The 16873-nt window shown below is 32.3% G+C and overlaps 1 protein-coding gene across 2 annotated transcripts in view; it reads right to left on the bottom strand.

Moving 5' to 3' along the window:
* Positions 1-1628: 1628 nt before the first annotated feature.
* LOC134854098 (uncharacterized) overlaps positions 1629-16873 on the bottom strand; it is a 50336-nt gene continuing 35091 nt past the window's right edge. The window contains exons 6-7 of one of the 2 annotated variants that reach the window (XM_063870207.1): positions 2279-3460; positions 1629-2197 (exon numbers count right to left, since the gene is read on the bottom strand). In XM_063870207.1, the coding sequence (XP_063726277.1) occupies positions 2047-2197; positions 2279-3460 (1333 nt within the window). In that variant the 3' untranslated portion in view covers positions 1629-2046. Of the gene's footprint in view, positions 3461-16873 lie in introns of both variants that reach the window. The other variant, XM_063870206.1, reaches the window with a different exon arrangement.

Below are 16873 nucleotides of genomic sequence, written 5' to 3'. Positions count from 1 at the left end.
TGAGAATAGCAATGTTCCTATTCTCTAAAATCAACCAAATCAACACCTGTCAACCAGATGCTGTCAAATTGGCTTTTCTAACGGAAAGTTTGAACAAAACAGCTTATAGCAGGTCCAGTCGTTAAGGTAAGTTAATTGGAAGAAGGACCTTGCAATAAAGGAAAGAAAGATAAAGTTGAGGAAAACCAATTCACATTTTGATAATTCATTGTTACATCACACCAGAGCATATTTCACACTGTATTCTTAAAGCGTTGTGTTTGGAAGCTTCAAATAGGCTAACAGTCAAATTGCTAGTGTTTCAACGTGCATTGTTCGCCGCGAGTGCTTGGAAACTTTACTGAAGATGTCATAGTAGTTGAAAGTGAAGGCCAAAGTCTTTCATTTGCAAAAAAACCAAAGAAAATTTTTACTGTATGATGATCAAGATTTGAATTTTTGGGTTGAATTCACTTTTGTTACTTAAGACTTTATTACCTTAAAGGAGGAATGAATTTTTTAGCTAACCTTTAAGGAGGGAATAGGTTACCTTATAAAGGTCTTACCGTATCGACCATCCCTGACTAACATTCAAACTGGGCCTATATTGAGCTACCAAAGATGGCTTCCAAAAACGGTGTAACGTTTGATGGAAGAATACAACGATTTAAGGTCCTCAGTTGAAGTAATCACGATTAAAAAATTCCGAAGAGTTAATTTCCGTTAATTTCCTCAAAACTACAAAACTCTCCGGGTAATAAACCTTCAAGGTTTGACTAATTTTGTTTTCAGTTGTGTTTTTTAATACCTGCATTAAGAATGGTTCAGTTAGGAATGCTTTAATGCCAAGTTTTAATTTTTATGGAGTTGCACATTTCAAACCATACGTTTTTTATGGATTTCAAACCATATTTTTTCCCCAGCCTCGCGGTACTTTTTGTTGCACTGTGGCAACTTTATATTAGTTATCTTTAAATCTGCAAAAAACCACAAAAGCACGTAACTTATGATAAATAGCCAAAATAACTTCGACTATTTAAGAGCCAAACTAAATCATTTTATCTAAGCATCAGTCTTAAGACATGTGTTATGTTCGATCTCACAATTTACACTGACTGTTTTATGAAATTGGCAAACAAGAAGAAAAACATGCACGAGATTGTCAAATTTTTTCCAAATTTACTTTGCTTTTGTGCAGATTTCTTTAGTTCTCACAACTTTCAACTAATCTTTCTTGAAATAGTTGGTCCTCATCGAGAAGCTCTACCCTAAGTTGGATGCTTTCCACCAAAAATCTGCAATGATTTGATATTTTCATCAACAACTTCAAACTATATCATAATCAAAAGTAAAATAAAATTGCTATAGAAAAAAATTAGCTTTATGATACACTCGAGGAAACGATTTAAGCCTGGACATTTGGATATGTTTTTTTTTGTTCGACGAAAGCCCCTGTTTTAAACCTCAGCATAGGTTATTAATTGTTAGAAATAACAACCTCAGTAAAAAAAAAACGTTTTTTTTTTTAAGTATAAAAATTGTTTGATTCATTGAATTTCAAAAACCGTATAAAATATTTTACAATATTTGTAAATATTTACAATTTCATAAACAATTTACATTTAAAAAAGCAATTTCTGTATCGAAAGACTTGAGCAAAACTCTTGAACAAATTTCTGGATGACTTAAACAAAATTCGTTGAAAACGTTGAATCAGTTTGAGATATAGTTATATGAAATTTTTAGAAACGAATTTAAGTGATTGATGCTATTGTGAAAAATAGTTGCAACCAACAGTCGACAGGAAAATAATTCGACTCGGGTAAGTTTTTCTATCGGGAATCAGACCTTAATTCCAAAAAGAAATTGAGCAAGCCTTCTATCTATGAAAAATCTATTACCTAAACAAAAAAAAATATTTTTTAGAATTTCGGTCAAAACTCCTAAACACAAGTCAACCCAATGTTCTTTCAACCCCGCTTTTTAGCCAACCAACACGAATCTTGCTCTGATTATTTATCTCTGATAATTATATTTGATTTACTTTATACTCTTCTTGCGATTGAATTAATCTTTTTTGTATTCTTTTTTTTCTTCTATCTCTTTGAGAAGGACTTCACTGAGCCAGTTTGCCCAACGTTGGCTATCTTTATTGCCTTTGTCCAGGGTTAGCTGTCTTACCTCCTCTGCAGCTGACCCAAACTCATTAAGTGCATTTCTAAACAGTTCATACATTATTTCTTCGTTTCGTTTCAACATGCATTCGATGATCTTGAAACTTCTAAATTTTATTGGCCACCTAAATGCTTCCGTGATGCTTTGTTCTATTTCGGTCCAGCGATCATTTTCCTGACCTTGGTCTAGACATATATCCAAAAGATGGCCGATAGCTTCGAAGTCTTTGTTCGTTTTCGTCACCATTGACAGCAAAGACTCCTTCCTTTCGCCACCTTCTATTATGTAATTCCTCTTCACAATTAGTGCAATCATCTGCGAACCTGAGACACCAATCAGTGATGTCAGAGTTCCCATCGCATGTTTAATTCCGTCGCCCGATCCACAGAAACATGCTTCGTACAGAATGTTTTGCTGATTATCCAGAATGCTAGACTGAATGGTTTCCTGAGGAACTGGGTTAAGTTTGAAGAACCTCTGTAGAAACTTTTGAAACTGGGTTATGTTATTAATGTAGCCCCTCTCGTAGCCAGTTTGAAGCCAGTCAATAACATCATCAACTGAGAAATAACTTTCAACGCTCCATCCTGTGTGTTCGTCAAATAGTTCGCTGAATTTGACATCTTTCTTTTTTCCCATCACCTGCTGGAAGGTCTTTCTTATGGCTAATTTGAACAGTTCAAACTGACATGTTGCATGGAACTCGCTCAGTAGTTGCTCTATGGACTTGACGTCTTCTTGTTGTACCATTATGGCAAATCGATCGGCAATGTTTTTTAGGGTGACATCTTTGGCTGCTCTGTTATCAGCATCAGTGTCGGATGAAGATAGCAAAATGTGCTCATCTTCAGCATTATTGGCCACGCCGCTCAAATGTTCTTTCAACTTATTCGACATCACAACGATCGACAGCGACAATTGAGCCCTCGTTGTTGCGGCTAATAATGATGTCGCTTCTGATATTGACAGTTTTTCTCTTGTTTCTTCAGTGAGAAGAATCACCATTACGTGAGGTTTTTCAAATCCAGTGAATTTTAGGTCGACTAGACTTTTATCGAATCTGTTCTGGAAAACTAATTCGCCTTTGCGTTTATCGCATTTCAATTGATCTTCATTGAATTCTAAGGGGAAAGATTCGTGTTTGAACGTGATGATAGCGCAATGCTTGCCCGTTTGATATTTTTCTCGCCATTCGGCTACTTGTGTCATTATTTCCTCCGTTTTTGAGCAAAAGTAGAACTTGACATCTTCGTCGTATTCGTAGTCTGGTGAAATGACACTGCTGCTGGTTCCACATATGTGTTTCCTTGAATAGGAAAATAAAAAGCATAAATTTAATGTAATAAGATACGATTATATTAATCAAATTTAGCTAGCAAAAAAGATAAAATTTGATTTCAGAACGCGGTTCACGAAAAAAAAAATGCATTTTTAAATCATGTAACAACAAACTGAAAGAAACGCGTAAAATTGCCAGATGTTCCGATCTTGGAAAAGTATTCCAAGATCATGCAATCTCTTGCCATGTTAACTTGGAAGATCGTGCAAGATCATGCAAGATATCCAAGACCCATGCAAGATCTTAGCGAGAAAGCCATTTTTACTTAGAAGCAATAATATGATCTTGACTTTTGTGATATACACGGAACTGTAAGGGAAGTGGCAACTGCCTGCGAGTTGCAAATCTGATTGTTGAAGTAGTGTAAAATGCTGGTCTCCAGACCTGCTCACAAAGATAGCGGTAGCTATGAAGATGGTTCAGCAATATTTATCCGAAGGTTATCAATACTTCCCCTCCTAAGCTAATTACCAATTATTTGTCATGGAGTTTTAACTTAGCAATACTTATGTACCTATGACAAAACGCTTGCTAGTAATATAGGGTCCTTTCACTTTCTATATTAGAAAGTAAGTCTTAAATTCGCTCGGAAATATTTTATTAGAAAAGAACTTAGTATGAAATTACTACTACAAAGTTGCCTTTGGACCCGATATTTGTTTTTAAGGGTTGGATTACTTTTTGGTTGTGTTACTGAGAGAAAATGGCTAGTGTTTTTAGAGGAAAAGTTTGGGTTTTTTGGGTGAGAGGAAAAGATTGGAATGGATCTCAATAGTTTTCAGCTTCTAATTATATTTTTTGGGAAATCTCTAAATTTGTCGTAGCAATTGAGAGGTTACTTTTTAGCTGCGATATCTCTCCTGATAGTCATTCGTACATTTTTTTCCGAAAAGAGTTGTTTTTTCACCTTAATTTAAATAATGTACGAATTATTTGAAATACTTTAAAAAATGGTTTCCCTTCACATTGCTTCAAGTTTGTATTTCATTCCTTATGAGAATATTTATCCGGGAAGGTTTGAATTAATTTCTTCAGTTGATTGTACTTGGCTAATTTGTCTTTGATGCTTAGGTGTACTACTTCTATGGTTTTGTTGTGAATTTTGATATATTTCTATGCAATGATTGAGAATAATTTCTTTGTCAATTTGAATAATTAGAAATTCTGTTCTTGGAATTTTCACGTGATCTATTGTGATAATTATTAAATTTGATCTATTGTTTCAAAAGTTTCGTGATCTGTTATTTAAATTTTGTCTTTTGCTATTGTTTGAGTCGTTTCTGTTTCGGTTATATGAGGAATTTCAAGAACGGTCGTTTGAACAAAATCAATTTTAGGAGTTCAAGTATGAAGGATTACTAATGTAATTTGAGTAGTTACTTCTGTTTGAGTTTCTTAAATAGTTATTTCGATTTTGATTGTTTTGACTGCTTGATCGACTATATCTATTTTGTGAGAAATTTTGTCAATTTCTTCGATCTGGAGATCTTCCGCGATAGTTATTTCTGTAAGTTGACTGTTCTCTTGAGGTTTTATAGTTATCAGGAAGTGGTTTTCCTGAACTATTGTTACTGTGAAAGTTTTTGTTTGGTAATTTTTGGTCTTTTTTCATTTATCAATACTTCCCCTCCTAAGCTAATTACCAATTATTTGTCATGGAGTTTTAACTTAGCAATACTTATGTACCTATGACAAAACGCTTGCTAGTAATATAGGGTCCTTTCACTTTCTATATTAGAAAGTAAGTCTTAAATTCGCTCGGAAATATTTTATTAGAAAAGAACTTAGTATGAAATTACTACTACAAAGTTGCCTTTGGACCCGATATTTGTTTTTAAGGGTTGGATTACTTTTTGGTTGAGATTTTTTGGTTGTGTTACTGAGAGAAAATGGCTAGTGTTTTTAGAGGAAAAGTTTGGGTTTTTTGGGTGAGAGGAAAAGATTGGAATGGATCTCAATAGTTTTCAGCTTCTAATTATATTTTTTGGGAAATCTCTAAATTTGTCGTAGCAATTGAGAGGTTACTTTTTAGCTGCGATATCTCTCCTGATAGTCATTCGTACATTTTTTTCCGAAAAGAGTTGTTTTTTCACCTTAATTTAAATAATGTACGAATTATTTGAAATACTTTAAAAAATGGTTTCCCTTCACATTGCTTCAAGTTTGTATTTCATTCCTTATGAGAATATTTATCCGGGAAGGTTTGAATTAATTTCTTCAGTTGATTGTACTTGGCTAATTTGTCTTTGATGCTTAGGTGTACTACTTCTATGGTTTTGTTGTGAATTTTGATATATTTCTATGCAATGATTGAGAATAATTTCTTTGTCAATTTGAATAATTAGAAATTCTGTTCTTGGAATTTTCACGTGATCTATTGTGATAATTATTAAATTTGATCTATTGTTTCAAAAGTTTCGTGATCTGTTATTTAAATTTTGTCTTTTGCTATTGTTTGAGTCGTTTCTGTTTCGGTTATATGAGGAATTTCAAGAACGGTCGTTTGAACAAAATCAATTTTAGGAGTTCAAGTATGAAGGATTACTAATGTAATTTGAGTAGTTACTTCTGTTTGAGTTTCTTAAATAGTTATTTCGATTTTGATTGTTTTGACTGCTTGATCGACTATATCTATTTTGTGAGAAATTTTGTCAATTTCTTCGATCTGGAGATCTTCCGCGATAGTTATTTCTGTAAGTTGACTGTTCTCTTGAGGTTTTATAGTTATCAGGAAGTGGTTTTCCTGAACTATTGTTACTGTGAAAGTTTTTGTTTGGTAATTTTTGGTCTTTTTTCATGTATTGATAAAATGATTTATTTTGTTCTCTATATTTTTGCGGTTTGTTCTGATTATCTTGTTGATTTTGTCTACATGCAGCAATGCTATATCCAAATCTACGGCAAAAGTTTGCATGATTTATTTGTGAAGTAGTTGTATGGATGTTGTTTACATATTGTAATTTTAAATTTTTTGTTTCTTCCAGTTTTAAAATGATTTTGGCTTGTTCTAGATTATTGACTAAATTTCTGAAGTCTATATTGGGTTCTCGAATTGAAGATAGGTGTGATGCTTTCTTTTTTATCGCTATTTTCCGTATTTGTGGTGTTAGAGTCATCATTACAAATTGGTGTTGTTTTTTTGTGTTTTCATAGTCATGCGTATTTAGGGAATATGCTTTTCTTACTATTGTGTCATTTTTTTCTGCAAGTTGTTTAATTGTTTCATTTGATAATCTACGAATTTCATTGCATAGGACTCTTTGGTATTGATTGTTTCTTTCAGAGCCGAACGTTTTTGAAAATTGTTGTGTGAATCTTTTCCAATCTGATTTATTATCTATAGGTAGCACTGAAAACCATTTTTGGGCTGCGCCATTAAGTGTAGTTTGCATTAGGGCTGTGCGTATCCAATTTTGATATATTGGTGTATTTACTGGTTCATGTCTTTTATTAAAAATTGAATTGGCTGTGACTGAATTTAATTAACCTTAAGCTGAGTATTAAGGTATGAATTCATGGTCATCTGTAGTGATTCTGCGGCATTTGATATTTGAGATGTTTTGCAAATGTTTTGCTGATTTGTATTGAATTGTTGCTGATTTTGATGATAATATTCTTCATCTTCTGAGTAATGTGGTTTGTTCCTTAAATGGTGTTTCTTTGTCATGTTTCTACTTTGCTGAAAAAATGGATAAATTTCGCTACGGTCCAGTGTAGCTCGTGGTTGATCGTTAAAAAATAACGTGTGAGAAGCTTGTTGTGGTACATTTTGATTATGATTTTGTGTTTGTGATTGGTTTTGACTATTGACATAGGGGGCTTTTGTTGTTTTGGATTTTGCGAAAAAATTACAATTTATGATCTGCGAAGTTGTTTCTATCTGTTGTTTCTATTTTGTTTATTTGTTTGTTTTGATGTCGTTACTGGTTTAAAAATTTGATAGTCCATTTGTGAATATTTTGGAATTACGGAAGGTTTTACCGTGGATCGTATAGTTATTTGGGGAAATGCTGCGTTTTTGTTTCCTTGAGTTGTAAGCGTAGGATGAATAGGGGAACTGCCTTGTTGCGTTGTTGTTGGCATTGTTTCAACTACAAATTCATTTACAAAATGTAATAAAGTTTGAATATCTTGTTGTGTAAGAATTCTTGTTTCGTTTGAATTTTCTTGTGTATTAATAAATGTAGAATTAAAGCTATTGTTTCCTGTTCTGTCAGTGAATTATGCTTTATAATTTAAAGGTGAAGCATCAATTGTAAGTGGAGTTGTTCTAACAAAATCTTTTTTGATGAAAAATGTGGTAACTGCGTGACATTATATATCAGTTGGTATATTAATAAATAAAGGGTGAGACCAATCAGGGTCCCAAACATAATCTGTTTCAACTGCCAATACACTTTCATCGTCTGAATTTTGTGGTCGTAAATGATTTCTTGATAGTGCTATGAAATCAATATTATGGATAAAATAATTAGGTATAAAAAAAACTAGTATCTTTTGTAGATTTTGTTTAATATTTTTTGATATTTCATTACTAGTGTGATTTTCACGGATGAAATTAAAAATCTTGAGAAAATACAGACTTTTTGTCCTAAAGTTGTATGTCGGGATGTTTGAGTTGGTGACTCACTTTGTGTTCCCTTCAATTCGACTATAGATAGATAGCTATAGATGATTGAAAATACATCGTTAGTGAATTTTGAATTCGCTCTTTGTGATTTTTGGTGTTGTATATTTTTTATATAACCTGTAAATTTTGTTGAGAATTCCATATCTGTATGGTTTGTTTGTGTTTGGTGTTTGTGTTTTGATTTTGGGGATGCAATTTCGATTGTACACATACCATAGTAGGATGTGATTTTACATATATATTTGACATAGTGGTCAAGGGTTTGTCGTTTTATTCTTACTTCAGGAAATTCTGGTTTACATGGGTTATTTCCTTTTTCGAATAAGTTTACTATTAAGTTGTAACAAAATTGTACTTGTCCTCGGGCGAGATCATTTTGTGTTTTTTTTTTGAAAAATGGGAATATCGAATTATCGTCGAAATTTTTGTTGTATTCGAACTTGATTTATTTTGTAAAACTGTTAGTGTGTAACATTCAATATGTCTTATTGGTTGATTCCAATTATATAGACGTATTGATTTGTTGGTATATGAGTCTTTTGTTTCGTGTTTTCCCGTCTATCGGTTTTTTTATAGAATCTTTTAAATTTGAAGTTCTTGTTTTGTGTTTGTGTCTGATTCTGAGACTGCGTTTCTTCGTTTTGAAAATTGTATTTTTATAATTAGTTTTTGTTTGTTATGATTGTCACTTTTTCGTGTTTGTCTTTTTGACCTAATATATCCTATTGTTTGTCTGTGTTGTGTGATTACAAGGACGTATCTTTTAATTTAAACAATTATGTAATACGATTGTTTTTGTACTACCTAAATTATCTCTTGACATAAGGTTTAGGATGATGGATGCAATATTTAATGGTTAGAGTTTTTAAGTTCCTAAAACTGTTAGTCCATACGGTTTTTGTAAAGTTATCTTAATTTGAGGCATAGATTGTCGAGGTTGACGGGTTGTAGAGAAAGTATACCATTTCGTGAGACTGATTTTTTACTTTCTCGTGAATAAGTTTTAAGCATTGTTTCAACTATTTCTTCATTTACAAAATGTAATAAAGTTTGAATATCTTGTTGTGTAAGAATTCTTGTTTCGTTTGAATTTTCTTGTGTATTAATAAATGTAGAATTAAAGCTATTGTTTCCTGTTCTGTCAGTGAATTATGCTTTATAATTTAAAGGTGAAGCATCAATAGTAAGTGGAGTTGTTCTAACAAAATCTTTTTTGATGAAAAATGTGGTAATTGCTTGACATTATATATCAGTTGGTATATTAATAAATAAAGGGTGAGACCAATCAGGGTCCCAAACATAATCTGTTTCAACTGCCAATACACTTTCATCGTCTGAATTTTGTGGTCGTAAATTATTTCTCGATAGTGCTATGAAATCAATATTATGGATAAAATAATTAGGTATAAAAAAACTAGTATCTTTTGTAGATTTTGTTTAATATTTTTTGATATTTCATTACTAGTGAGATTTTCACGGATGAAATTAAAAATCTTGAGAAAATACAGACTTTTTGTCCTAAAGTTGTATGTCGGGATGTTTGAGTTGGTGACTCACTTTGTGTTCCCTTCAATTCGACTATAGATAGATAGCTATAGATGATTGAAAATACATCGTTAGTGAATTTTAAATTTGCTCTTTGTAATTTTTGGTGTTGTATATTTTTTATATAACCTGTAAATTTTGTTGAGAATTTCATATCTGTATGGTTTGTTTGTGTTTGGTGTCTTACGTGGTTTGATTTGGTAATGCAATTTCGATTGTACATATACCATAGTATGATGTGATTTTACATATTTATTTGAGATAGTGGTCAAGCATTTGTCGTTTTATTCTTACTTCAGGAAATTCTGGTTTACATGGGCTATTTCCTTTTTCGAATAAGTTTACTATTAAGTTGTATCAAAATTGTACTTGTCCTCGGGCGAGATCATTTTTGTTGTTTCGCAAAATGGGAATATCGAATTATCGTCGAAACTTTTGTTGTATTCGATCTTGTTTTATATTGTAAAACTGTTAGTGTGTAACATTCAATATGTCTTATTGGTTGATTCCAATTATATAGACGTATTAGTTTGTTGGTATGTGAGTCTTTTGTTTCGCGTTTTCCCTTTATTGATGATGGTGTTGTAGCTTCTAAGTCGGAAAAACACATTTGGTTGTCTATCGGTTTTTTTTTATAGAATCTTTTAAATTTGAAGTTCTTGTATTGTGTTTCTGTCTGATTCTGAGACTGCGTTTCATCGTTTTGAAAATGGCATTTTTATAATTAGTCTTTGTTTGTTATGATTGTCTCTTTTTCGTGTTTGTCTTTTTGACCTAATATATCCTATTGTTTGTCTGTGTTGTGTGATTACAAGGACGTATCTTTTAATTTAAACAATTATGTAATACAATTGTTTGTGTACTACCTAGATTATCTCTTGACATAAGATTTAGGATGATAGATGCAAAATTTAGTGGTTAGAGTTTTTAAGTTTCTAAAACTGTTAGTCCATACGGTTTTTGTGCGGTTATCTTTATTTGGGGCATAGATTGTCGAGGTTGACGGGTTGTAGAGGGAGTATACCATTTCGTGAGACTGATTTTTTACTTTCTCGTGAATAAGTTTTAATCTATGAGACACCTACTTAATCCTACCTAGAGTTGCAATTTGTGATCACGGGTTTGAGAATATTAAATCAATCCACAAGGTTCAGGTATAATTAGAACACAAGTGGATCGCTAGATGCTGTTTTTTGACTTACTAACTTGTTAAAGGTTTTAGCATGGGTCGTCTAAAAGGAAGGGTTCAAGTGAAGGATGAGTAACCGAAGTTCTTCACTGTTTAGCTTAATTAAAGTGGTTAGTTTTTTTCGAAAAATTTCTAATAGTCCTGGGTCGTTTATTCAAAATTTTTGTTAAAATGCCAAACCAATGATTGTCAGAACGTTATTGGAAGAGCTCTTTAAGTACTACGAACGTCCATTTGCGTTTGTTTTTTTTTTGGTAGTGTACTTGAAGTTGATCAGTTGCAAGAAGAAACATTGCAGCGTAGCAACACATTTGAAACCAGCTCAAAAAAAATTCTTGTTTTACCCTATTATATTCATGACAAAATATCTCAGTAAAATACTTTGAAATAACCAATCATGATCCATAACTAACACTTATAATAATTTGTTAGGCTGAAACTTTTCATAGTTTCAGCTAGATTAGAGTAAATTCAACTTAGCAAACAGTTGCTCTTCTCCCGAACAATTCGTGATATCTAACCTTGCAAATACCAGTATACAATAGATCTATTGAGACTAGGAGATACAAAGTAAAATTAGGATTGGTATTAGACTAAGAAGCTGCACGAATCTATCCGGCCGAAAAAAAGATAGCGTGACAATCAGACGGTGTACCTCATCTGAAATTACTCTATGAGTGAGCCACCCCGGACATAAACTCACGTTTCCTTTTGACAAGCTATCTCTCCAAAAAGGAAGCATGCTTGCCGGTTTCAGGACATAGCAGTGCCTGTTCCGACTGTTATTTGACGCCTAAATGGAGTTTTTACTGACAAAAATGAGACGTTATCTAGGAAAAAACTTTTTTTCGTACACTTTTTCAAATATACACAATAGTCGCAATATAAATCTAGTTTGCTTCTGGTAACCTCAAATATCAAAGGCCTTGCTTCATTTCAGTTTGGAACAATTCAATTTGCTGAGTTTGGTGAAATAGTATAAAAAGTCGTCATTTATCCCAAACTGACCAAAGTGGTCCTAAATTCAAATCCGCTTAACTTGAAAAAACAACACAGATAACTTTCTGATTCTCAGCCCTGAGTAGGAAAATTGTTCAAGCTGTTTAAAATTAATTCTGTCTGCTTTTCTAAAAATTTATGATTTGTTTAATATGGTGCAAATTTTTTCTGGTTTTTTTCTGCTTTTTTTTTTTTTTTTTCAAGATTAAGTACGTACTCAGGTCATCTTTTTTGCAAAAAAAACATGAAATTATTTTCATAGAAATTTTTTGAAAAAAATAGTTTTTTGTTTTCAAGACAGCTTAGTTTCAAATTTACTTCAATAAATAATTTAAAATTTGACTGATTTTATGCTCATTATTACCTCATTATTTATCCCATTTGTAGTGGCTCTATGAGAACTAACTCAGTGTTCTCGCATTTGAAGTATGTATTTTTGATGGGAAAATTAGCGCTTGATTTTTGACCATCTGATTGGCCACCAAACAAATTCAAACTTAGGATCAACTGTACAATCCACCCCTCCCCCTTCCAAAAAATTGATATATGGGGATAAGTTATGAATTTTTGAGATAATTATAATTGGGAAAATCGAATCGATCTCATTATTTTGAAAAAGTAATCACAATTACATAAGACTACCATTTTCAGTAGCTAACGTGTGGTAACGTAATAAGGAAAAAATTGTGCTTAAGTAGTTCATTTTGGATGATCTAATTTGCCGTTGGATCAAAAAGAAAAACAGATTAGACAATATTTTGTTCCAACACCTGATGTGACCAGTAGATAGTAGATTTGGCACCAATAAGGTTGTTGAAGAATTTGGCACCACATTTGAAACGTAGCAACACATTTGAAACCAGCTTAAAAAAATTCTTGTTTTACCCTATTATATTCATGACAAAATATCTCAGTAAAATACTTTGAAATAACCAATCATGATCCATAACTAACACTTATAATAATTTGTTAGGCTGAAACTTTTCATAGTTTCAGCTAGATTAGAGTAAATTCAACTTAGCAAACAGTTGCTCTTCTCCCGAACAATTCGTGATATCTAACCTTGCAAATACCAGTATACAATAGATCTATTGAGACTAGGAGATACAAAGTAAAATTAGGATTGGTATTAGACTAAGAAGCTGCACGAATCTATCCGGCCGAAAAAAAGATAGCGTGGCAATCAGACGGTGTACCTCATCTGAAATTACTCTATGAGTGAGCCACCCCGGACATAAACTCACGTTTCCTTTTGACAAGCTATCTCTCCAAAAAGGAAGCATGCTTGCCGGTTTCAGGACATAGCAGTGCCTGTTCCGACTGTTATTTGACGCCTAAATAGAGGTTTTTACTGACAAAAACGAGACGTTATCTAGGAAAAAACTTTTTTTCGTACACTTTTTCAAATATACACAATAGTCGCAATATAAATCTAGTTTGCTTCTGGTAACCTCACATATCAAAGGCCTTGCTTCATTTCAGTTTGGAACAATTCAATTTGCTGAGTTTGGTGAAATAGTATAAAAAGTCGTCATTTATCCCAAACTGACCAAAGTGGTCCTAAATTCAAATCCGCTTAACTTGAAAAAACAACACAGATAACTTTCTGATTCTCAGCTCTGAGTAGGAAAATTGTTCAAGCTGTTTAAAATTAATTCTGTCTGCTTTTCTAAAAATTTATGATTTGTTTAATATGGTGCAAATTTTTTCTGGTTTTTTTCTGCTTTTATTTTATTTTTTTTTCAAGATTAAGTACGTACTCAGGTCATCTTTTTTTGCAAAAAAAACATGAAATTATTTTCATAGAAATTTTATGAAAAAAATAGTTTTTTGTTTTCAAGACAGCTTAGTTTCAAATTTACTTCAATAAATAATTTAAAATTTGACTGCTTTTATGCTCATTATTACCTCATTATTTATCCCATTTGTAGTGGCTCTATGAGAACTAACTCAGTGTTCTCGCATTTGAAGTATATATTTTTGATGGGAAAATTAGCGCTTGATTTTTGACCATCTGATTGGCCACCAAACAAATTCAAACTTAGGATCAACTGTACAATCCACCCCTCCCCCTTCCAAAAAATTGATATATGGGGATAAGTTATGAATTTTTGAGATAATTATAATTGGGAAAATCGAATCGATCTCATTATTTTGAAAAAGTAATCACAATTACATAAGACTACCATTTTCAGTAGCTAACGTGTGGTAACGTAATAAGGAAAAAATTGTGCTTAAGTAGTTCATTTTGGATGATCTAATTTACCGTTGGATCAAAAAGAAAAACAGATTAGACAATATTTTGTTCCAACACCTGATGTGACCAGTAGATAGTAGATTTGGCACCAATAAGGTTGTTGAAGAATTTGGCACCACATTTGAAACGTAGCAACCCATTTGAAACCAGCTAAAAAAAATTCTTGTTTTACCCTATTATATTCATGACAAAATATCTCAGTAAAATACTTTGAAATAACCAATCATGATCCATAACTAACACTTATAATAATTTGTTAGGCTGAAACTTTTCATAGTTTCAGCTAGATTAGAGTAAATTCAACTTAGCAAACAGTTGCTCTTCTCCCGAACAATTCGTGATATCTAACCTTGCAAATACCAGTATACAATAGATCTATTGAGACTAGGAGATACAAAGTAAAATTAGGATTGGTATTAGACTAAGAAGCTGCACGAATCTATCCGGCCGAAAAAAAGATAGCGTGACAATCAGACGGTGTACCTCATCTGAAATTACTCTATGAGTGAGCCACCCCGGACATAAACTCACGTTTCCTTTTGACAAGCTATCTCTCCAAAAAGGAAGCATGCTTGCCGGTTTCAGGACATAGCAGTGCCTGTTCCGACTGTTATTTGACGCCTAAATAGAGGTTTTTACTGACAAAAATGAGACGTTATCTAGGAAAAAACTTTTTTTCGTACACTTTTTCAAATATACACAATAGTCGCAATATAAATCTAGTTTGCTTCTGGTAACCTCACATATCAAAGGCCTTGCTTCATTTCAGTTTGGAACAATTCAATTTGCTGAGTTTGGTGAAATAGTATAAAAAGTCGTCATTTATCCCAAACTGACCAAAGTGGTCCTAAATTCAAATCCGCTTAACTTGAAAAAACAACACAGATAACTTTCTGATTCTCAGCTCTGAGTAGGAAAATTGTTCAAGCTGTTTAAAATTAATTCTGTCTGCTTTTCTAAAAATTTATGATTTGTTTAATATGGTGCAAATTTTTTCTGGTTTTTTTCTGCTTTTTTTTTTTTTTTCAAGATTAAGTACGTACTCAGGTCATCTTTTTTGCAAAAAAAACATGAAATTATTTTCATAGAAATTTTATGAAAAAAATAGTTTTTTGTTTTCAAGACAGCTTAGTTTCAAATTTACTTCAATAAATAATTTAAAATTTGACTGATTTTATGCTCATTATTACCTCATTATTTATCCCATTTGTAGTGGCTCTATGAGAACTAACTCAGTGTTCTCGCATTTGAAGTATGTATTTTTGATGGGAAAATTAGCACTTGATTTTTGACCATCTGATTGGCCACCAAACAAATTCAAACTTAGGATCAACTGTACAATCCACCCCTCCCCCTTCCAAAAAATTGATATATGGGGATAAGTTATGAATTTTTGAGATAATTATAATTGGGAAAATCGAATCGATCTCATTATTTTGAAAAAGTAATCACAATTACATAAGACTACCATTTTCAGTAGCTAACGTGTGGTAACGTAATAAGGAAAAAATTGTGCTTAAGTAGTTCATTTTGGATGATCTAATTTGCCGTTGGATCAAAAAGAAAAACAGATTAGACAATATTTTGTTCCAACACCTGATGTGACCAGTAGATAGTAGATTTGGCACCAATAAGGTTGTTGAAGAATTTGGCACCACATTTGAAACGTAGCAACACATTTGAAACCAGCTAAAAAAAATTCTTGTTTTACCCTATTATATTCATGACAAAATATCTCAGTAAAATACTTTGAAATAACCAATCATGATCCATAACTAACACTTATAATAATTTGTTAGGCTGAAACTTTTCATAGTTTCAGCTAGATTAGAGTAAATTCAACTTAGCAAACAGTTGCTCTTCTCCCGAACAATTCGTGATATCTAACCTTGCAAATACCAGTATACAATAGATCTATTGAGACTAGGAGATACAAAGTAAAATTAGGATTGGTATTAGACTAAGAAGCTGCACGAATCTATCCGGCCGAAAAAAAGATAGCGTGACAATCAGACGGTGTACCTCATCTGAAATTACTCTATGAGTGAGCCACCCCGGACATAAACTCACGTTTCCTTTTGACAAGCTATCTCTCCAAAAAGGAAGCATGCTTGCCGGTTTCAGGACATAGCAGTGCCTGTTCCGACTGTTATTTGACGCCTAAATAGAGGTTTTTACTGACAAAAATGAGACGTTATCTAGGAAAAAACTTTTTTTCGTACACTTTTTCAAATATACACAATAGTCGCAATATAAATCTAGTTTGCTTCTGGTAACCTCACATATCAAAGGCCTTGCTTCATTTCAGTTTGGAACAATTCATTTTGCTGAGTTTGGTGAAATAGTATAAAAAGTCGTCATTTATCCCAAACTGACCAAAGTGGTCCTAAATTCAAATCCGCTTAACTTGAAAAAACAACACAGATAATTTTCTGATTCTCAGCTCTGAGTAGGAAAATTGTTCAAGCTGTTTAAAATTAATTCTGTCTGCTTTTCTAAAAATTTATGATTTGTTTAATATGGTGCAAATTTTTTCTGGTTTTTTTCTGCTTTTATTTTATTTTTTTTTCAAGATTAAGTACGTACTCAGGTCATCTTTTTTTGCAAAAAAAACATGAAATTATTTTCATAGAAATTTTATGAAAAAAATAGTTTTTTGTTTTCAAGACAGCTTAGTTTCAAGTTTACTTCAATAAATAATTTAAAATTTGACTGCTTTTATGCTCATTATTACCTCATTATTTATCCCATTTGTAGTGG

This window comes from Symsagittifera roscoffensis, chromosome 9, assembly GCF_963678635.1.
Source record: "Symsagittifera roscoffensis chromosome 9, txSymRosc1.1, whole genome shotgun sequence".
NCBI classification, from domain to species: Eukaryota; Metazoa; Xenacoelomorpha; order Acoela; family Convolutidae; genus Symsagittifera; species Symsagittifera roscoffensis.
The sequence above is the reverse complement of the archived record's forward strand: the minus strand, read 5'-3'. Positions and strand labels throughout refer to the sequence as shown.